The 22,832-nt window shown below is 47.3% G+C and overlaps 1 protein-coding gene across 2 annotated transcripts; it reads left to right on the forward strand.

Moving 5' to 3' along the window:
- The first annotated feature begins 298 nt into the window (after window positions 1–298).
- MTURN (maturin, neural progenitor differentiation regulator homolog) lies at window positions 299–19,258 on the forward strand. 2 transcript variants are annotated; one of them, XM_040591735.1, is made up of 4 exons: window positions 299–511; window positions 6,392–6,514; window positions 8,241–8,394; window positions 12,830–12,906. In XM_040591735.1, exons 1-3 carry the CDS (start codon window positions 350–352, stop codon window positions 8,391–8,393), a joined length of 438 nt encoding a protein of 145 aa, XP_040447669.1. In that variant the 5' UTR covers window positions 299–349; the 3' UTR covers window position 8,394; window positions 12,830–12,906. The 2 variants fall into 2 exon arrangements, with proteins under 2 accessions (XP_040447669.1, XP_040447671.1); XM_040591737.1 differs by lacking the exon at window positions 8,241–8,394 and having other exon boundaries at window positions 12,830–19,258.
- The last annotated feature ends 3,574 nt before the right edge of the window (window positions 19,259–22,832 follow it).

The raw sequence follows: 22,832 nt of genomic DNA on the forward strand, positions 1-22,832 counted from the left end.
GGGCGGCCTGGGTACCGGGCGGTGGAATGCCGGACCGGCGCTGGGAAGCCAAGCGGCGCTCGGCGCGGTCCCGCTGCCAGCGCGCTCCCAGGCGGGCCGCTTCCCCCTCAAGTTGCCAGAAGGCGTCAAGCCAACGGCCGGCTGCAGACCCCCCGCCCGGGCGGCGGCCGGCGAGCCCTGACGCCCCTTCCCCCCTCCCCTCCCCCCCCGCCTGCCCCGGGGCCGGGGCCGGGAGCCCGGAGCGGGGCGCGGGGGAGGCGCGCGCGGCGGGGGGCGGCGCGCGGGGCGGGCGCGGGGCGGCGCGCGCGGGGGGCGCGGGCGGGCGCGGATCGCGGCGGCGGCGGCGGCGATGGCTTTCGAGGCGCTGGCGGAGGCGGCGGAGCGGTGGTGCGCCCGCACGCCCTTCCAGCTCATCGCCGCCGAGGAGACGGAGCGGCGCATGGACTTCTACGCCGAGCCCGGCGTCTCCTTCTACGTGCTCTGCCCGGAGGCCGCCTGCGGCGACAATTTCGTGAGTGGACCCGGGGGCGGGGGGGGGGCGGGCGGTCACGGGCGTGCGTGGGTATCCGTGCGTGTGCGTGGACCGGCGGGCAGCCCCTGCACCGCTTTGGGACACTCCCCCCTCCGTCCGTGAGGGTGCTTGGGGAGCAGCCGAGGGGGAGCGGCGAGGGGGGGCGGCGGAGGGGGCCGTGCCCGGGAGAGGCGGAGGGGATGCGGGGATGGAGGGCGGCGGGGCCGGGGCTGCGGGGGCGGCCGGCGTGTGGGCCGGGGGTGGCGGGGCCAGGGCGAGGGGCCGGGGGGATCCTCCCCGGCGCGCACCAGAGTCTGCAAAATGGAGTCCGCTGCCGGTGGGGGGCGGCCCCGCGGGCAGGGCTGCGGGCAGGGACCCCCCCGCCTTCCCCATCACCCCGGCCCGGGCAGGCTGCGGGCTCCGGCGGGGACAGGAGGGGTGCGACCCCACGGCCCCCTTCCCCCCGGGCTCCCCCCGCGCCCCGCGGGGGCTGCAGCTGCTGCTCCCCGCGCGGCCCCCTCCGTCCTCCCGGGATGCCGGGGCACGGCGCAGGGACGGGCGGACTGGCAGGGCTGTCACGGCAAATGGAGAATGGGCAGGAATAAAATGGAGTCAGGATGACAGGAGGGCCGCGCGGTCCCCCCCGCCGCTCCGCCGAGGCTGGGGGACCCGGGCAGGTGCCGGCCTGGCGCCGCCGCGCCCCCTCCCCGCCCCTCGCCGAGTTCAGCGGCAAGTTTGTGCGGAAAAGGCAGCGGCAACACAACCCGTGGCTATGGGATGGGGCGGGGGGGTGTTCCCCTCCCCCAGACCCTCCCGGCGGTGAGCAGAAGTGCGACAAGAGCGACCGAAAAGCGGCATCGCGCCCCGGGGTTTGTAACCTGCAAAGCTCCAGTTAACTGCAATGAAATTTATTAACAAAAAAAAAAAAAAAAAAAAGCAACCAAAACCAACAACCCCAAAACCAACAGCTTCTAGCACAGACCGTTATTGTAGGAATGTTGTAGGTCCTTCCCGGAGGAACTTTCATCCCTTGACCTGCTTGAGAAATGTTCATTAATTCCCTTTCCAACAGGTAAGTGCAGCGTGGACCCATTTGACAGATGGGTTGGTGGAAACAAAGAGCAGGGAAATGCCTTCTCCAGGACCACAAATCCCAGCGAGCAGGACATTTATTTGTTGTGTCAGACAGATGGTCACGCTGAATTATGAAAGAAGTTAGCTGGAGTTTAGTTATGCATCTGTCCAGGGATATGAGACCTTCAGCCCCAGCCCCAGCCGTGGCAGTGGAGCATCTCTGGGTGTGGATTCTCCTAGTCCACGGTGGGACTAGCCCTGCACACCCATCTTCCTTCCTATGAGCCCCAGCACTTGTTCCCTTCTAGAGATGCCCGTGCCCAGAAAGGGCCATACCTGCTGTACTCTTAAGCAGGGATACATACGAATCCAATGCAGGACTAAACTAAAGCTGTGATTGGATGCTGACGATACCAGGAATCGCAAAGCTCACTGTTTTCCTTAGACTTGTATCGTTTCTTTATATGCTGCGCAGTAATTGTGCAAACTCTTTCAAAACAAAATCTAATCAACTTTAAAAAAAATCTTAAGCAGCTTCAGACCTTATTCCCATGCTTCCAGCACTGACCAATTTTTGTGGGTTTGCAACCACATTTTAGCCTTTTTTTTTCTTTTTTGGCAAATATTTTCATTCCAGGGTTGCTGTGGGGAGGACTCCCCGCCCAGAGGCACCAGTAGCAGAACTGAGCAGAAGGGCCAACTCCTCCTGTCAAATGCAGAACATAAACAGTGGAAAACTAGAAGCAGTGTTTTCTTGTCTTTTTCTTGGCATTACTACTTGAAGCACTTTTTGTAGTAATAATACTTTTAAGACAGACAGATAGGTGTCATTCTTAGTGCTTTTCTTGTTGATGGTGTCTCTTTAATGTGATTAAGAACCACTAATGAGCTGATTCACCAGCATCATGTTTTCTACTCCTGGTGCACTGTGGGACTTCATTTCTGCTCCCAGCTTGGCTGTCTTGTTTTTTGCAGTCATTTTCTTTTTTTCATGTTCCAGAAGATAAGTTTCTTTTCTACATGCAATGACAGACTAAAGTTTATTTTAAGGAGTCTTAATACAAGCCAGGGGACTGATTCCCATTTGCACTTTAGCCTTCCTTGTTGCATGGCTCCAGTAACACATGGAGTGTGAAAGTGAGTACATATAAACAGAATTCACAGTGACACACTTTACGGCCTTTTTGTACCCCATGATTCTTATAAAGGAGCCTCCCATTTAATAAGCATCTGATGCCTGATATTCTTGTTCTCTTTCTTTACATCTTCATTTCATAATAATGCAACTTAAAAAGCTATGTAGGAGGTACCAAAGAAGTCCATGGTAACCCACTTGTAAGGAGGAAATGATGAGCAGGATGAAGTTAAACGGGAGGAGGAGAAAAACATGGCAAATTTGCCAAGATGCAGTCTGGAGGAGAACAACTCTGAATTTTTTTTAAAATCAGAGATTCCAGATCACAACAATCTTACCATTTTAATTTCCTGAAAAGGTATCTTTGTGCTAGGTTTTAGTGTGCTGGGATTGCAGAAGACCCAGCTAGATGCTTATTGGCATTTTCAGTACCACCTGGACACTAAAACTTTCTGAATCAGCATTTTAGATAGCTGAACTATGTATAATTTAGCTCCTGAGGCTCATGGTGTTCTCAAAAAATTAATTGGACTTGTACAGTCATAACCAGAGAGGGTGAGGGTTGTGATACTATGCCTTATAGTCTATTATTTGTTTTGATGCTGTTATTGCTGGTGTTCAAGGTAACTGATAAAGCAAATAAAAATATGATGCTACCTTGATGCAAGATTTCCTGTAACATATTTTAGAACAGAGTCAGTGAGACTGAATATTTCCTGCAAGTCGAATTATCCCCACAAGACAAAGTTTTGCTGCTATGCTCAACAGGTGGGCTGCTTAGAAAAAGGTGCGCCAGCAAGTGACCTTGGCAGTACTGAATCACCTAAAGCAAGCCCCTCCAGATGCAACCTTATGAATTCCCTCAGCTATGTGCTGTGTGTAGATGCTGAACTAAATAATTCAACCATGATCCTAGGTCAGCTGAGGTGGAAATCAGTGGCTGTGAGCTTTTGTAGTGACACAAAGCAACTGTGAGCAAAACTGGGCAAGCTTGGAAAACACATGCTCAGATGATGAGGTTAATATTTTTTTAATTGCACGGCCATGGCTGAACACTGGTCCACCAGTTTGCCAGCAGTATGCTTCTCCTACTGTGAAGAGATCCTCAGGCATTGGGGGTTTTTCCAGGAGAACCATTTCTGTACGTGCAGCTTCACTCTCAAGCTTTCTGAGCAGGAGCTGAATCCTTAAATTACGTTTGTTTTTATTTTGAAAGGCCAAAATTCCTTTTGCAGATTCCTCTGGAGATGTGTGAGTCAGTGGTGAGACTCAGTTCCTGCACTGCCTTGGTGCAGCACTGAATGTCCACAGAGAGCTGTAGACGCAGCTGAACTTCTAGGTGTTATAACTCTGATCTCTATTACGTTTGAGTTTTGGGGTGTGTGTGGAGTGTGTGTGTGGGGTGAAATTGAGCCATTTCTGAATGAGATGCACGCATTAATGGCACGTGAGACCTTTCATAGTGTGTTTGTTGCTACAGCCAAAGTTTTAAATCTTCTGCAGATGTGGAAATTGTTGGAAGCCTTACTTGCTTATTGCCTTATGGTGCTATGCAAAAAAATCTCCTCAAAGGCTCAGTGATCAAGTTACTCAGGTTTTCCCCTTGTGCTAGATTATCTTATTCTGTGCTACTGCTGACAAATTCACACTGGAGTTTAAAATGTGGTACAGCTTGAAAAGAGACTGTAAAAACATGATAAGACAACACGGGGTTAACTTCCCCTTGGGGTTGAACCCACTATTATTTATAAAAGGGCAGGACCTGATGTTCATTTATGTGGAAGCTCCTGTGTATAGCTCTGGTAGTCAAAAGAAGCCACCATTTAAACAACAATCAGGATGTAAGCGGTTATAATCGTTTTATACATATAAACAATTACAACAGGTTTAGCATGAGCCATGAATTGCCAAGCTGCAACATCCAGACATCCAGCTCTTAAGTTTGACGCAAAGATGAGAAATAACTAAGTGGTTAGCAATAACCAAGTATTAAGAAATTGTGGGCCAGACCTCCAGAATCTCAAGGCTGTTCTTCAAATGTTGTGATTTGAGAATGTTCATTTGATATTTTAAAGAGGGTTCATTTGAGTTAACTTTGTGTACCTTCTGCCTTTTTTAGGCCATACAAATCACAAAGTGCAGACCTTGTTGTTTGGGTTTTTTTGTAAACAAGTTGAGATTTGGTTGTATATTTATAGACTACAAGGCCCATGACTCTTAAGATGGCATGAAGTATCATGAGACTTGTGGTATGTGCCTTTGAGAGTTGGCAAGACTGTAAAGAATTTATTTTTATTGCCAGACTGGTTAAGAGATGACTCTGGTTATATGGAAAGAGCAGAACCTACTCAGTAAGGCAGGGCTCTATTCGTAACAAAGTATTTAGCTGTGTTTATGCCTGTAAAATGCAACAAGCAGCAACGAAAATGTAGGTCAAGGGAGTTTTGTAGCAAGGCGGTTATGGTTTTCAACTTAAAGATGCAGCTTAGGTGATGTTAAGTAGTGTTTTCTTTTGGTAAGTGTAAAACTGCATCCCTGGCAGGTGTTCACCGCTGAACAGGAAGGTGACATGCAAGCCTTATGTTAGGGATTGAAACATCTGTTGTTCTGACTCTTCCTTTGAATGTTAGTTAGGCTTCAGAGAGACCGTCCTCTTCCCTTGTTTAAGCATAACCTACTGTTTATAGCACAGTAAAAAGCTGCATGGCACTTTGGGGAAAAGAGCTGCTGTGCAAAAATAGAGGTATAAGAGTCTCAAACTAATTTTGCAGTGTGACGCTTCTCTGTGTAGCAGAGTGCCTAAGACAGTCCCATGCACAAAGTCTTCAAAAAGGAGGTCTTTAAAAGTATACATTAGCTTATGCTGTGTGCTGCAAGCTTCTTGTGTGCAAGAAGTGTTGTTGCCTGAGTGCTTCCACCATCACTCATCAGCATTGTTCCTGCTACAGCCTCATAGCAGGAGAATAAGCATCAATTTTGGGAGAGGCTTCACAGAGCCAGGCTGGGGTACCGGCATCTCCAAAACGAGAGGAATATCCCAAATGGGTTTAAATGTGCCTGCCCAGGAAGAGAAGATTCAGGTCTAGGAGGAGTAAATCTCAAAACAGGGAGGGAGGCATGAAGTGTCAGGATGTTGTAAGCGCCCAAATGCCTCTCCTTGGCTCTGTGTCTAACCTGCGGGTGTATTTTGCATCTTTTCTTCTGCATTGTCAAGAGAATTGCACATCAAGTTCCACTTCCAGGGTCGCATCACACTTTCACTAATGCCAGGAAGACAAAAGAGATTTTTTAGCTCTTCCTGAGGGCTTGATTGCAGCAGATGATGTAGAAGAAGAGAAAACCCAATGTGACTTCCAGGTCTGAGTGGGGCTGATGCCAGACGAAAACACTTCTACTCAGAAAATGCGCATGCGCAAGGTGTGTGTACCCTTCATTGCTGGTGCAGTCATAAGGCATTTTCTCTTCTGGATTGATTTTCATGCTTTCTGGTGGATCGTGTTAATAAAATCAAATTTTGTCCGAGTACCCATCCCCACTGCAAATCTGAACTGCGGGAGGCCCAGTGTACTTTGGCAGATGTTTACAACATGTCACCTTATAAAATCACATGGAAAGGCTGTCATGAATTCCTGTTAATGTCTTTTCTTTCTTGTGTTGCTGTTGGCTTTCAGCATGTGTGGAGCGAAAGTGAGGACTGCTTACCTTTTCTGCAACTTGCACAGGATTACATCTCCTCCTGTGGGAAAAAGACACTCCATGAAATACTGGAAAAAGTCTTCAAATCCTTCAGACCCGTAAGTGCCTCCTCTTTACTTCTAAACATTGACAGTTACCTGTCACTTTTAATAGGATAGCGCTGGATGGAGCAAGGTGGTTTTTCTTCTGCAGGGATTTACATCTCCAGTCAGCTGCCTGGGCGCAGGGGTGTTAGCACGTAAGTTACTATCAGGGAATTGGAAATTGTTTCTTGGAAGCCAGCTGCCTTTTTTGTTTCCGTCTCTGTGTTTGAGAGGATGAGATTCCCGCGTGGGGTGGGAGGCCAACTGGTGCGGCAGCCGGTGGCAGTGGCTCCCCAGCTGCGCAGGGGCTCGTGTCCTGCTGATGCAGCGCTGACTCCGAGGAATAGGATGCGAGTCAGCGCCACGGGACTTTGTGGCAGGGTTGTTTCCTGGCACTGGAATTGGGGAATTTTGCAAAGATCTGAGTAGTAAGAGTAAACCTCTGGGAAGCTGGAAGTATGATCTCTCCTCAGGAATGGTTTGTTTTATTTTGGGGTTGTTTTTTTTTCCCCTCAAGTGGTCCAGATTTTGCTGTTGGGATGGTTGCCACTTGGTATTTGCAAGCACCAGTTTGGTCACTGCTTGAGAAGCTGCAGCAGAAGCTGAGTTTTGTGGGGAGGGGGCTTGTGTTTTTCTGTTTTGCTGCTACTCAGCTTTCTCTGTCCTTGTTTAACACACTAAGAGTTGGGTCAAAGCCTGGGTTTCACCAGGGTGAGGTATCCTTGGCTGTTGTCCTTCATTTTTGCCAAATCCTGCCTTTGCACAGTCTCTCCTTTTAAGTGCCTGGGGCTGGTGCAAAGCAGAGCAAAGGTTCGTTGCCAGAGCCATGCTCCTGTGATGTCCATGGGAAAGCTGACCAATGGATGTTTTTACACTCAGCTGAAAATGTAGACCTTTTCCCCTTCTCTCTTATTCTGGCTGACTAATCAAGAAGACTGAAAATGTATCCCAAGTATTTAGAGCGAAAGGGAGGGCCTGGAGCGTCGATATGAAAACACTGGCCCTCCCTGTGTTACACCCTTGCATTGCCTTGCCACAGACCACCACAGCTGGTCAACATGAAAGAGCATCATTTTAAAGAATCCTTTGAGAGACTGGAAATAAATAGAACAGATGCACACTTTTCTTAGAAAGGACTGGAAATCTGATCCGTCAGTACAGCTGCATGTAATTGTGAAAACATACAAAAATATAAATACGTTTCCCAGAACAATATTCAGCTCTTGGATCTTTGTAGCTGTTTTCTTCTGCTCAGAAAAGCTGTGCCTTTGAGGAGAAACTTCCATTGGTTTAACTAAAGAGGACTTCAAAAAGACTTAATTAAATTGGTACAGATCACTTATTTCATATAAACCACATTTATTTCAGCATAACTTAAGTTACTGAGAAATTGGCTTCAGTCAAACCACGTTAAGCTGCTCTTCAGAATAAAAAGGTTCAAAGCAAGGGGAACCACTGTACGCATTTAGTCTGGGCCTGTCGTTAATACATCACATTGCACCCCTTGATTCCCTCAACCAAGCACATAAATCGTGGTTCAGCTGGAGCGTGTCTTTTCCAAAGACACCCTGTCTTGATGTAAGGTCTTCAGGTGACTTAACAAGGATACAGCACTGCTGGGCACTTTTTCTTTTCATCATTAGTTACGGTCCTGTGAAAAACTGTTTTCCTTGGTTTTCGTTTTTCTGGGTTTGCTTCCTAGCTGTTGAATTTCATTATGCTTTTGTCTGCTCCAAAACAGTGTCCTCAGTTGTCAGAGACTTCTTGCAGACTGCAGTCAAGTACCTCTTCATTTTCTCTTGGATGTATCACAAAGATTATGTTTCTCAGCTTCTCCTTTGACCTAGTATTGAGAGATTTGCATCAGCATGACAAAACTGGGTTTATCATTTGAGGTATGGTTGTGTGTAGGCAAGTCTAATAAAGAATGTATTGACATGTTTCCCTTATTCTAATTATTAAAAATAGCACGTGCATGGTAGGATAGATTTTTAAAAGTGGAGGGCGTTATGATGGATGTATGGAAACAGTTATTTTGCCCCCTCAGGCCTTTGCCAGAACAGAACAACTTTTCATCAGTACTGGGAAATAATTTCCTTGGCATTACTTTGTACTGTCCCCCATACTTTCTCTGCTGGACCTGTTCTGCTAGTGAAACCACCTTGCTGTTGGCTTGGACGTAACAATGCATTTGCAGGGCATTTCTTCTCCACTACCCTAACCAAGTCTGCTGTCAGAGACCAGTCTGGCAAATGTCAGTTTCCAAAATGGCAGTTCAGGAAAAAACACTGCTGAAGGTCAGACTGAGCTCTTCTGAAGGCTCGATGGTACTGGCTACTCAGTCTGAAACACTGAGGAGGGGCCAGGTTTTTGGCATGTGCTTGGCACACAACTTCTGAAAGTTTTTTTGCATTTTGGTATTTCCAGATGGACATCAAAGTTTATTAGACAATTTTCGAAGTCTTTGTCAGGGTCTTTTGATGGGAAACGTTTAGGAGGAGACGCTGGTGGTGCATCTGCAGCTCTCCATGCCCTAGGGCACAACACAAGCACCTGCCCTCCTTTAACCGAGGGCTCCAAGACCGATTTTTGCCCAGTAACTCAGCTCAGCCCTGCTCCATATATTTGTGTTAACAGCCCAGCCATGTCTCCGCAGGCTTACCCTGATGCTGCGGCATGGGAAGGGGCTGGGTGCTCGTGCCACTGTTTTGGAGGCAGTGAGAGTGGGGATGCCCAGTAGCTAGCATCCCTCTCAGTGCGAGATGGAGATTTCCCTCTGCTCACCACTCTTCCATGGGTGCAGGAGGCAATGAGGGTGGTCTGGGAGCTGCTCACCAGCCCTCACTGCTTTTGGGCATCCTTCCCATATGTTTTACGGGCATAAACACAGTACCAGGGTAGGACGTTTATTTAGACGAGGCTTTTAGAAAATGTTGATTAACCTGTGACAGCTAAATCGCACCTCTAAATCCTGCTGTAGACAAGGCCAAGCTGTTTTGTTACTGAAGGTGGTGGGGAGCATGTTGTCTCTGCCCATTTCTGCCTTCCTGAGTCAGTTTCCACAAAACCTTGTGATTTGCCTTATTATCCACTTACTCAGGGAGCATTCAAAAGTGTCAGACACCACACAGGTACACGAAATGGTACATACAGCACTGGGCTCAAATACCCCCATTTGCCCCAGAGCATCCCAGCTCCTCTGACGCCGTTGTCTCTCTGGTGCCAGAGGTGTTTGTGCTGGTGCTTGTAAGCACATCTGCCTGGAGGCTAAGCCCTTCACACCAGGATTCAGCAGAACCACGTTATCTCTAGTATAGCATTGTGTGGACCACTAAAGCTCGGTCTTGGTTTATTTTTCAGTGTGGTTGTACATGAACTTTTGGCAGGAGGCAATGTGACTCTGCTTTCATGACTTAAAAAACTACTAGGTTATTTGTATAAAATCAGGGCACTTTGAAAGAGTGAAGAAAGAAAGGCAAATAAAAAGTAAAAAATGCCTGAGGGACATCACGCCAGCTGGCAGAGTTTGCAGAGAACCAAAGCATGAGTGGTACAATTTAGCAGCAAATTCCAGGGCTCCTGCATTGAGCTCACCTTAAGGCTAAAAAGCCTACATCTGAACTGGGAAGCTGCAGTGTAAAAGCCATTTATCCCATATTCATTGAGTTCACCCATGTCCCGGTTACCTCTTCTTTACCTCCAGATGGGTGGTTTGTCCAGCAGGAGTAGATGTAGTTCAGGTGGTGTTGCCACTGATAGTTGTTCTCTCTCCCTCCTCACCACCTCCTGTCATCCTCCTTCCCACGTATACCCATCCAGCAGGTTTTTTTCCCCTTGGCTGTTTGGCTGGTCGATCAGCTTTCTCTTTCTGTACCCCTTTCCTCCTTGTTTTTGCTCTCCATGAAAGTCCTTTCAAATCTGCCATGTAGCTGATACTTTAATATATGAAGTAGGTAACGGAGTAGAAGCAGAAAACTAATATGTTTAAAAGAAGAGAGGGTGGGAATCAGTGTAGGGTCAACTCAGGCCACCTTCATCATCTTATTTTGTCATCATCTTTTATAAACGCTCTTTCTCCTTTGACCCAAAATGTGTAGAGCTCCCTGCTCCTTGGACCCTGATCCCACTTCCTTGGGATCAAGGTGTGAGCTGACTTGTCACTGCAGTCCAGAGAGCAGTAAGGGGTTAACAGCAGTGAGGGACTGTAGTCCTGTGGGGAGCAATGAGATGCAACCCCTAAAAGCAGGACCGGCATGGTTGAGGTCGTTGGTACCTTGGAGGATCCTAAAGTGTCTATGAGAGAACAAAACTGCCTCTCTTAGAGGAGCATCCCATCCCATCCCATCCCATCATCCCATCCCTTCATCCCATCCCATCCCATCCCATCCCCATCCCATCCCATCCCATCCCATCCCATCCCATCCCATCCCATCCCATCCCATCCCATCCCATCCCATCCCATCCCATCCCATCCCATCCCATCCCATCATCCCATCCCTTCATCCCATCCCATCCCATCCCATCCCATCATCCCATCCCTTCATCCCATCCCATCCCATCCCATCCCATCCCATCCCATCCCATCCCAATCTCATACCCATCCTTCCTGCCTTTGTAAAACCATCAGTGTCTGCAGCATCACTCCGATTTATGCTGCACCAGGGAGAGCAGAGCTGAGTTTCCTGAGGGCAAAGGGAGAGGCGATGTGTGAAAAGCAGGACACGCTCCCCATCCTTTGGGGTCACGTGCAACTTTGTGGTTCTTGTGGTGTATGTTGTGGTTTCTATGCTAGTTTTGCATGGGAAGGGCTTACAGTATCCCATAAAATGAAGACTCATGTGGCTCATTTCCCTGCAAATTAAGGAGGAATTATAACCAGAACTGGGCAAAAAACCATGATCAAAGCTTTTTCTGCCAGCTGATACAAACAGAACAGTACAACACTCAAATTTAATTTGAATACACTGAATCTGTTTAGCGAAAATAACACTGGTTTAGGTCCCTAAAATTCTTCCTCATGGCAGCCTTCTCATTTTCGTGCTACCACCTAGCAGGTGTCATCCTCCTCCCAATTTTTCTGGGCTTTGCCTCTTTCGAGAGCTAACAGCTGCGCCCACTCTCTGAACAGGGCGTTGCATGCATCTGTGCTGCTCTTCTGGCCCTGGCAAGCTAAATACGTGGTATTCCCAATAATGCCTTGCATATGATTTTGCTTTGTGGCTATTAACAGCTGCTAGTGTAGGATTCTGAGATGAGATTTCCACAACACATGCATTATTTTGACTATTATTTGGTTATCTGTCTTCTTGACCTCTGTTGGCTTGGCAGCCTTTTGGGGGAGAGGGGAAAAGTTTGAACATCACTGTTTGCTCCTTTTCCTGTAGTGAACAAATGCTGTTGCAGCGATCGGAACCATCAGGTGGAGACACGCAAACATTGTCCAAGGAAGATGGGCTGGCAGTTCTTCACAAGCTCAAATCTAATTTGCAGAAATTTAAAGGAGAATTCGGAGTTGAATACTCAGCATTTCTCACTGCAAGGGCATCGCCCAGCATGCAAGGCTTTGTCTGGTGTGATGAATTGAAGGGTTTAAGAGAAGGACTTAATACAGAATCATAGAATCATGGAAGTGTTTAGGTTGGAAAAGACCTTTAAGATCATCAAGTCCAACCATTAACCCAGGACTGCCAAGTCCACCAGTAAACCCTGTCCCTAAGCACCACATGTACCTGTATTTTCAACACCTCCAGGGATGGTGACTCAGCCACTTCCCTGGGCAGCCTATTCCAGTGCTTGACAACCCTTTTGGTGAAGAAATTTTTCTTAAGATCCCATCTAAACGTCCGTGGTGCAACTTCAGGCCATTTGCTGTTGTCCTGTTGTGTTTTTAGGGACTCCTTGCCTACTCCATACTAGCCAGTTCTGCATGAGGATGTTTTCTTTGGCTTTTATAAGGCTGCTGAACACAAACTGAGATATCTACTGCTACAGTATTATCATGTTTCTTTCTGAAGTTAAACCACTGACAAGTCTAAACACGGAACAATTTGTGATACGACCTCAGGGAAGAGCGCAAAGCTTTTTGCAAGTGCTTTGCTTTGGTTTTATTTATCTTCTGGTCTACGAGCACTTAATTTGGTGTGAGGATGCATTTTCAAATCTTTGCCTGTTACAGGAGGGAGGGAAAGAGAGTTGAGATTGTTACACAATACTGTTATTCCAGGGTTTGAGGTTTTTCAAGAAGTGACACCTAGGTATTGTGTGAAGATTTGCAGCAAAGCTGCATGAGTGGGTAATTCACTATTACACGGTATTTTCTCTTCTTTGTAGTTACTTGGGCTTCCAGATGTTGATGATGATGCATTTGAAGAATATAATGCAGATGTGGAAGAAGAGGAACCAGAAGCTGATCACCAACAGATGGGTGTCAGTCAGCAGTGATTTTCTGAGAAGCTAAAAATATTCGGAAGCCTTTGGTACCAGGTGGGGTCAGGTGGTCCCACGTTAGCCTGTTTGAATTAGCACATCACATGGGGATATCTGGCTCCCAGGATCAAAGTTTTACAAAACGGTTTAAAAAATATTGATAATAATAATAATAGTAATAATCTGTGATGAGCTTTGCTAAGAAGTGACCTGAATTTTGCTCCTGCTTCAGTGGGTTTTCTATGGAGTTGTCTTGGTAGCATTCTGCCGTAATCAATCTAGAAGTAGTTTTGTTGCTGACTTGTCTCTTCGGTTTGTGTTCAAGAGTAGCGTTCGCTGACATGAATGTAGAGTACCGAGAATGTAGGAAGTGTGTGGTGAGAGTGCTGAGTCCTCACTGGTGACCTTTCTGAGGAAGCCAGCGCAGAGAGCAAATGCGACCTGCGCTTTTCTTTTTAGTTCAACAGCTATGGTTTTTGACAAAGTACCAAACTTGGAGAGATTTCTCCTGAAAAACACTAGTTTAATAGCGGTTGGTACTGCAGAAGTGCACATGAAGGCTGAACAAAACTAATGGGAAGCAGGAAAACCAAGAGAGTATTGGTGTCAGACATATTAGTGTCAATTTACTGATACCTGAGATTAATAACTTGGAGTCATTAAGTATCAGTAGTACACATTATAACCAACCCTGGTACTCTGACACCATTTGATCCAAAGCCAAATGCTGCTTTCATATAAATCAATTAAAAAATAGCCATCGCCTGTCCCACTTCTGCATGACAACCAATTTTAAGCTTTGCCGTTTTTAATACACTGCTAAATTATTATTGTACACACCTCGTGGCATCATGAATTGAAGTGCAACTTAACTTTGAAGCCATAAGGGTACAAACCAGCACCTGGTTCTTAAAATTATGCAGGACCTGTTTCCCTCCCTGGGCCTTTGAGCTGGTCTGGACATTTACACCTGGTTAGAGGGGAGCTAAAATATTGCTACTTTGGCTGATATAAAAACAAATGAGGTTTTACTTAGCTGGGGACTTGCTCCCCAGAGAAGTTTAGCAGGGTCTGGGTATAAAGGAGAAGACCCCTCGTATTTTATACCTATTTTGCATAGATTTAAGTGACTCAGAGGAGTGCCAGACTGTGAAGTTGCAGGGTCTCTGTATTTACTTGCCTTTTGTACTGAAAATGTAAGAAGCAAAGGGGATTCTGTTCTAATACAACCGTTTTCCACATCGAGCAAAATGTTTCCAAATTTACTCCTTTTTCCCAATTTTTTTAAAATTCATGAAATGATGGTCACATGCTTCAAAAGCCCTTTTATACAGAATTAGCTTTATAATAACAAGAAGTGAGCTAGAAAAAATGCTTGGACAACTCCTAGAAACAACTCATACCATCTTGAAAACCCTGTTGTTAGCAATGTCTCCTTTTCAATAGATTTTTTTAAGACTTTTTTTTTCAAGGTTACTTAAGAGAGCAGGTTTTCTTGGTGGTTTACATTTCTGATGATGGCTTGAGAGATGCATAGCACTTGATTTTTCTAATCTGGGGCAACAACTTGCCATAACCCGGATGGCGTGTGGTACCTGAGAGTGCACAGAAGTGTCCACAACTTTGTAAAAGTTGAAGTTTAGGAATATCAAAAAAAGTGGAACAGAAACAGAGCTTAATGCAATTTTGTACATTCTTTCGGCATGCAGGCATAAACATGGTAGTCGCAGCACATTTCCTATGGACTAGTGACGTGAGAACTGTGGCAGTTCATTGTATAACACTGTACAGCAGCAATAGGCTTTTTGCTTACTAAAATAAAGTGTAAGACCAGTGGTTTCCATCCCTGCTTTAAGTCCGTAAGTTTTTCTTTCCAGCTGAAACAGATGCCAGAACCTTAAACACAGCCTTGCTTCGGGAGAACTTTTCTCTTTGTAGCATCCAATCCTTTGGTTGCAGCTCATACAAGTAGATCTTTTGAGGCAGACTTCCCTCTGCTGTAACCTAACACAAGACATAACTTACAGTAGTGCAAGCTGGAGGCAAAGTCCTGCCGGTCAGGTTTGCTGGCCACTCGCACCCATTTTGCTTAGGTGCAGGTGGCTGGCACCGACATGCACGTGCGTGCACCCACACCTGCACAAGCCCTGGGCACCGCTGCATCACGAGCTGGGCTGTGAGGTCAGTCTGGCTGTGAAATAACCCTCTGCCTTTTTACAGACAGGCAGTTTTCCAGCTGGATCATTCCCACCATCTGGTTCAGTGTGTGGCTGCACAGATTAGTGCTGGCACAACAGAGGGGAGGGTGTAAGGGGTGGATGTGGGTGGTAGCTGAGGACCTGCAGCCAAAGGTGCCTCGCACCCCTCGTATGGTGTTAGGGACCTTGACAGAGGTGCAGACCCAATCTGAACCGGCCCAAGTGTTGTGAAGGATTGTCTCCACAAGGCTCAGTGGAGAACTGGACTCTGGGTGGCAGCAGGATAGGCAGGAATTCATGAAATGAGGAAAGACTGCAAGATCAGTGCTTGTAATTGTGTACAGGAGGCTGTAATATGTACTGCACTCTGCTGCCATTCCCTGCATATTGATTGAATTGTTCATGAGCGGTCGAGCATTAATATGGTTGCAAGCAAACATAACACTGTAAATTATGTAGATACGTTATTTTCTGTATTCACTAACTCACTTTTTTTGGGGGATGCCATACGCCATTTAGGTGATTTCTACACCAGAATGCAAGTGCTGGACAGATGGGGGGGCCTTCTGCAGCGCTCACCCCTGCAAAATTCCCACTGAAGCTAGCCAGATTTTGTTCAAACGGGACCTGTGGGACTGGGCACTCCAGGGGGATGCACGAGGCTTGGTCCAGCAGAGAGCTGAGTGCTCTTGTCAGCTCTCACTTTGCTGGGAGCCGAATGTGTTGAGCCCTGCTGCTGAACTGAAGCATGACCAGGCAGCATCAAGAATAAACTGGAATTTTATACATAGAAAATTTAATTTACATGTGTATTAAATGTGAATGAGCATTAATATAGAATGTATTTTATCAAAAAATATTGATTGCTTACTTTGACCGAATACATTTCTCTATTACCATGTTACTCGTTCCATACATACCAAATGATGCAAGAGATGCAGAACTGGTTTAGTTGTATTACAAAGAATCTTTGTATTTTATTTGTATTTTATTTTTCCCTCACTCCCACCACATATTGAGGTTAGTAGCCATTAAGTAATTAACCAGGGGTAGCATGACTCAGTGGCTAGGCTGCCAGACTGAGACACAAGATTTACAAACACATGCATAAATCCTTGCAAGCCTGGGGCTTGGTGAGAAGGTGTGGCTTCAGAGCTCTGCCATTGCCTTGCCCCAAGCTTCGGGTGGATTTTGGCAGCTGAGAATTCAAGGCAGGCCTCCAGTTATGCATCCAGGGCGCCATGAAATTTGGTGGGAGAAGGGTAACTGCTTTGAAAGTCCCACCTTAAGCATTTTGTAAAAGGAGCCATCAGTATTATTTGCCCACCAGTGTATGAAGTGCTTTGAGATCTGTGGGTGAAAAGAGGTATGCATTATTACTGCTTCTCCTCAAAGCAAACCATTAGTGAAAGGACACAGAAGACTCTCCCTTTTCCCTCACCCTTCTCTCGTAGGCATTTCATGCTGTAGTGAAATAGAAATGTACTAAAGCAGAGCCTCTTGCAGAACTGGTGCTTCTGAATGTGAGTTGCATGAATGCAATGAGCAGAGTGCTGCTTGGGGGATGAGAAATACATGGGATGCCAGAGGGAAGAGCAGATTTCAGAAATGCAACAGTTGCTTTGGGTAGCAGGGGCAGGAGTAAGAAAGGCCCCTTTCAGAGAGATGCTTGGAGTTCTCAAAGAGCCCAAACTATTCTGCCAAGTATCTGCTTATGGAACCTATGCAGTTTATAAAAAAGCTGCTCTGGACATCACTGGGGCCTTGAGCTTGCCTGCCTGATGAATCCATTGAGAGGAAGGGATGGAGAAAAGGCAAACTAAAAAGCCTTTTCATCCTCTCTTCCGCAACGTTATTATGTATGATATTGGGTGAGTAGGTAGGAGCAGCGGTCAGGGAGCTGCTTTATTAGGTGCATAGCAACATCTCTTAAAAGCATTTGCTCATGAGAGAAAAGATTGGCAGACTGGAAGAGCACACCCCTGAGGATGGTGACCCGAACCCTACCAGGCACCAGCTCTACCTCCTGCCCTGCTCTGGTCTGTTTTCCAAGCAGTTTCCCTCTGTGTGTAGTGCTGTGCCTTTGAAAGTCACGTGCTTGTAAGAATGCCGTTTTGGGTGGGAATAGCCAGAGTTAGTTTTCCTGCATTGGTGACGTGCAGGCATCTTAGTGCTGTGTCCCACGTAAGGTGTGCGATGGTGGCTGGGGCAGCAGGGAGGAGCTTAGTAGGTCACTGCCCTTTTCTCCCTCTGCAAGGTGGGACATGATTCTGTGGCGGTAAAAGTGATTGCAATAACGTTATGGACATTGCTTTGGAAAGCTGCCATACAGGACAGATTCCCAGCCTGTTTCAACATGGTTCTTGATCTTTCACTGGGGCCCAGGGCTGAAGTCCATAGCTATTTTACTCACAGTCAGCTTTAGCTGTGGCAGGAGGTGAGGTTTCCATTTCATCCATCCTTACCTTGTGTCCACCCTTACCACTCTGTTCTCAGAAATTCCCACTCCCAGAAGAGGGGAAGCAGAGGAAGGAGGAGAGAAACACCTCTTATCTCCCACAGCTTGCAGCGAGACGCACCAGTGAGAGCTGCAGTTCAGCACAGTGTGTGTTACTGGGCTGCACTGTCCTTTCTGCACAGGCAGCATCTTCTCACAGGGGGATGAGGTGCCACGGGAGATGTATTATCCCTTGAGGATCCATGCATGGTCCATGCCAGACAGGGGTTATGCAGAAGACAGCAGTCTTTTTATGTGCCAAACCCAAGATCTTTACACGGAGTGATGCCTAGCTAAATAATCCAGTCTGAAAATCATGACCCGTTGAGGCTTCCCAGGCTGGGCACCCAGAAGATGAGACCTCTCTGGCTGCAGGTTGCTCTGGAGCCTGGCCCAGCTTGCAGGTCTTTCTCGGTGCTGGCTAGTTTTGGTCTGGCCACAGGACACGGGGAGTTGGGAAGGATCCCTTCAGGGGCTCTAGCTGGATGCCCCTTTCTGTAAATCACCGAGCAGAGGGAAATGGTTTGTTTTATCTGTTTAATTCTGGCAGGAGCTCTCCTCCCCCCGGCAGCCTGTCTCTGCAGCCAGCTGCAGCTGGGAAGCCTTCACGTGACAGCCAGGCAGGAGTGACTCTTAGACCCTGTAACAGGCTGGGCTTGGGGTGGTCCTTGCAGCATCACCACAAAGCTGAAGGCTCAGGGATGTCACTTCCAAGGCAGATACTAAAATAAAGAGATCCCTTAAATTTGGTCCTTACCTCTGATAGGAAGGGCTCTGAGGGCAGACCCTGTCACCTTGGATTTTTATCAGACTTCTGAGACTTAGTTGCATTGTTGGCATCTGCTGTCTGTGGCAGGTCTATGAAGGAAACCTCTTCACTTACCCACAATCACCCATTCAGTGAACCAGATTATATATGTGCTCTATGTTTGACTTTTTTCTCTTTGCTGACTTTTTTTTTTTAAAGAAAGACAATCCTTAAAGGTGCATCTGCATTATTGCAAACCCCAGTTCCTACAGAGCCACATAGCACTGCATTGTCAGTATTAGCTTGGTCGTAAACGAATATACAGGTTAACAAAAAGGGCGTTCATTTGTCTGCAGAAAAAAACTTCTTTGACCTAGTTACTGCTGACTAGAGTAAAGCTCACTGGTTTCATGTAAAATACATTGAACTTTGAAATTCCCCTTCTGTACCGACATGCTGTTGCTCATGTAGGCAAAGAACTGCGGTAACACTGCATGTAAAAGATGTCTGCTTTCATCTTCGGGGTGGTGGTGGAAACGTCAGCTCTGGATTTCAGTCAATGCAATTTTGTTGTTGTTGTTGTCAAGTTTTCCTTTACTAATGCAGGGGCCAGTCAGAGCTTAACAAGTCAAGCAGAAATCATGTTGCGCCATGCCATGCAAAGGCTGTCTTTGGTGTGCTTTCCACCATTTTTCTGGCTAGATCACTGTCTTTGGGACTACAAAGCTATGAGATGGGTCGCCAAAAGATGTTGCCCTTTTATTCAATGCTTTAAAAGCCTTCAGTGGAGCCCTGCCTTTCTTCTGATCCTCCTTCTTCTCCCACCACCGAGGCATCAAATCCAGCAGTGTCGTTACACCATGAGCTTGCCATTAAAGAACTTACGAAACTCTGATGACTGATGGAGTCTTTTCTCTGTGAGCAAAATTAACTAAATGGGGGTTTTTGAGGGGCTGAAGTGTAGCTACAGTGAGTGTGGCAAAGGGAACGAGAGGCTTGCATTTCCTGGGCACTGTCGGTGCATGGTGGGATAAACACGGTGTTTGCAGCTGTAAGTAGGAAAAAATTATTTTATCTGAGCTTTGGGGGCTGCAGAGTAAGCCCTGTTTTGCAGGACAGGACCCAGAACCACTGGGTGGTTTGGTTCAGCGTAGTCTGAAGTGGTGGATTTGCTGTCAGAAGATGGAAGTTGGTGGTAATATTTGTGGATGAGCCAGTATTTCAGACCTCCCAGGTCCTTTTCTGTTTTGCACAGATTAAGGAGACATCTGTTCTAATTAACAGATATGTAATGATGCTGAAATGAAAATTGGTGGTTCTGTTCAGCTCATTTGTCTCTTATCTTTAAACACTGCACTTTTAATTGCCACTTTGACATCTTACCCTGATTTAGTTGAAGGAACGCTGTCAGTTGTTACCTTTTGTAATGAGCCTCTGTCTGTGGGCTGAATAACATCTTCCAGCCCGTGGAAGAGCAAAAGCTTTGACTTATCACTTGCATCGTATTTTCAGCACTTCCCGGGGCATGAGCTCTGAGTAGAGAATGACAATTTTGTGCCCTTTCATGTGTCCAGAGCTCTCAGCATTGTCTATAAAGCTGTTCCTGCAGCTGGTAGAGTGCCTGCCAGGTCTGACTCCCTCATGTTGGTGCACAGTCCTGGCAACATGAGCCCCACAACCTGAGAGACCTTCGTGTATGGTAGAAGCTCCTGTGACGATTAGGCTCTGGCTACAGGTACAGCTGCATTTGTGGAAGAGATGACAGTCCCAGCATGTAGGGGAATGAAGGCAGGGTGTTGATTAGCATTGATAATATGCAGCTGTGGCCTTGCCGGGAAGGCTTGGTTGACATGGATGATGTGCAGCTGTAGCTTGGTCTTGCTAAGTAGTTAAATAGTACTGAGGAGTGCAGGAGAGGTGGTCAGATGGAGGAAGGAGAAACAGTATGGGTAGTAGAATCTGACTGATGTTAAAAGCCTTGTTGCAGCCTACTAGTTTGTTTGTGCTGCAACACCAGTGTGTGTTCAGCTACTTGGAACCCACTGTCCACTCAGGTCTGCTGGATGGACTACTTTCTGCGTCAGGAGGTCGAGTGAACTTAAACAGCTTAGACATCAGCTCTCTGCTAATACAGACCTCAACCCAGGGACAATAAGTTGCCCTGCTGTGGCGGGGAGCTCCCACACAAGGTGGTGGCTGTAGCTGGGGGCACTCTGCCAAGCACATTGCGTTTGTTCCAGTTTGGATCTGTCTGCACTCCAGCTCTCCAGAGTTACATCGTGCCTTCCCTAAGTCAAGAAACTGGTGTATTCCAGGGCTACAATAGGTTTTGGCTTTGTATCAGGGAGAATGGATCCATCAGAGGTGTGCGGTTTGTGTTGCCTCTCTAGGCTCCTGCCTAACGCTTTGTCTCCTGCCATAGCTGTCCTCAAGCAGAGTCGGCTGGGAAGTGCAGTTACCTGTCCTCGGCTGCTCTGTGTGCTGCTTTAAGGACCACATCAGATTTTATGCTTGCTTTCTACAAGTCTTCGTGTTCCTTCTCTGTGGCAAGGCTCTTGCTTCCACCAGTTGTTTAGTGAGTGATGAAATGCCATAAAAAACCACGTTATTTCCAATGCCTAGGTGTATACATCCATGCTTTTTGCTGAGCAGTGGTCTATTTGTGACACTAAAGCAAGGTTCTTTATACCTTTTATTAGACAAATTGATACAGAAGAGAGTGAAAGCTCTCAAGCTCCCAAGTGCTTTTTCCATGCTGAAATAAAAGCAGTGATTATATGGGGCAGCCTGACAGGAGGTAGTATCTCTCCACAACACCCTTACCTTGCTTGTACGCATTTCTTAAGGTATTGCTGCTATAATGGTGTGATGGAAGAGGTAGTGTCGGAGGCAGGTTTTTATTTACAGCCCTCTAGTAGTGCTAAAGGGCCCGCAAGTGGCTGTCAACTATGTTACAGCCACCACAGGGCTCCTGAGGAGCGTGCGAAGGGCTGGAGCGTGCCGCGAGCCTTGAAGCCTTTATGCTTTTGGGTTCGTAGCAGTCCCCTAGAGGTCAGCAGAGCCTAAATTTTGAAGACGCTTTAGCCGCTAGCAGCATTACAGGGATGATAAAATCAAGTTTGCTGCTGGCCTGCAAGACCCTGCTTCTGCTCTCTTGCAACTTCAGCTGCTGCTGGAGAAGGGGTCAGGCTGGGAAGAGAGGAATCAGTGCATGGGACAAAAAGTTCTGCTTTGGAGATGGGTGGGCTGAGACCTTGCCCTGGGGAAAGACCACAGGGAGGAGAGGGCAGAAGCAGCCTGAAGATGGGCGCTGGCATCATCAAAGCTGCGTAGGGCAGTGGGAGCTGGTGCCTACACCTCTTGGCCCCAGTGGTACCCATCCCTCCTGGGACCATGGCTGGACTGCGCTGCACCAAGTGCAGTGTTCCATAAGAGTAAGTGTCTCTGCAGCTGCACTTTGAGTGCGTGCATCTGCACACCAGCGTTGCAGTGGCATGGCTGCTAGTCACACGAGTGTGATCTCAGACTTGAGCTGCCTCCCTGATACCACGCTGGCCTCGGCCATGCTGCAGCTGGTGACCAAATGTCACCTCTCTGCATGCCCAGGTCTTTGCAATGCCAACCTACCTCCCATAGGCACTCATTTGACCTGTCACCCCTGCTCAGGATTGGAGGTGCAGCTAGGTTTTGCCCGGACTTTCTCAGCTTCTGAGGTTGGCATGGCCATGTAAGGGAGCCAAGCTGTGCCACATTCAGATGACTTGAGGCTGACAAGCCAGTCGCAGCCAGCCACTCCATGTCCAGTCAGCTTTCCACAGTACAGGAAGAGGCACAGAGTTTGGCACAAGACGCTGGCACGGACATAGGCTGAAGAGTGCCGAGGAGTTGACAAATGGTGAGTCCTACCCTGCATGTGCTGGCAGTCCAGGGGCCAGACCCCAAACCAAGAACCTAATTCCTGCTGGCAGCTTCTGGAAATGCTCGGTTTCACAGCAAGCAGCCCCGGGAGACCCCAAACCAGCGCTGCATTTGCCTGCAGGGCAATGTCAGCATTTGCATTACATTTCTCAGTAATGACAAAATGAGTTACCTTGGGTGGATGTGAGCTTTCGCTCATCCTACATACTAGCCCCCTCCCCAGCTGCAGCTGCAGGCTAAGTAACTGGGAGTGCAGTTAGCAAAATATGCCTTTCTCCCTGGTTTTTCTTCTGGCCAGCACGCTCAGGGCTCTGGCTGTCTTTTCCCTATTGTTTAGCTGGCCACCCTCCAAGCATGGCTCTCCGTTTTCCTCTGCATCCTTAAGGACCATGCACTCAGCTCCAGCAAAAGCATTTGATGAGAACCGAGATTTGCAAGCTTCGTTCTGGAGGATGTGTTGTACTGGAAATGCAGTAATTCACACAGAAAATCAGTGCCAGTTTTTATCCCATCACACTGTCCTTTTTGGTTAATAAAAGCTAGGAA

The sequence above is a fragment of the Falco naumanni genome, chromosome 4, assembly GCF_017639655.2.
Source record: "Falco naumanni isolate bFalNau1 chromosome 4, bFalNau1.pat, whole genome shotgun sequence".
NCBI classification, from domain to species: Eukaryota; Metazoa; Chordata; class Aves; order Falconiformes; family Falconidae; genus Falco; species Falco naumanni.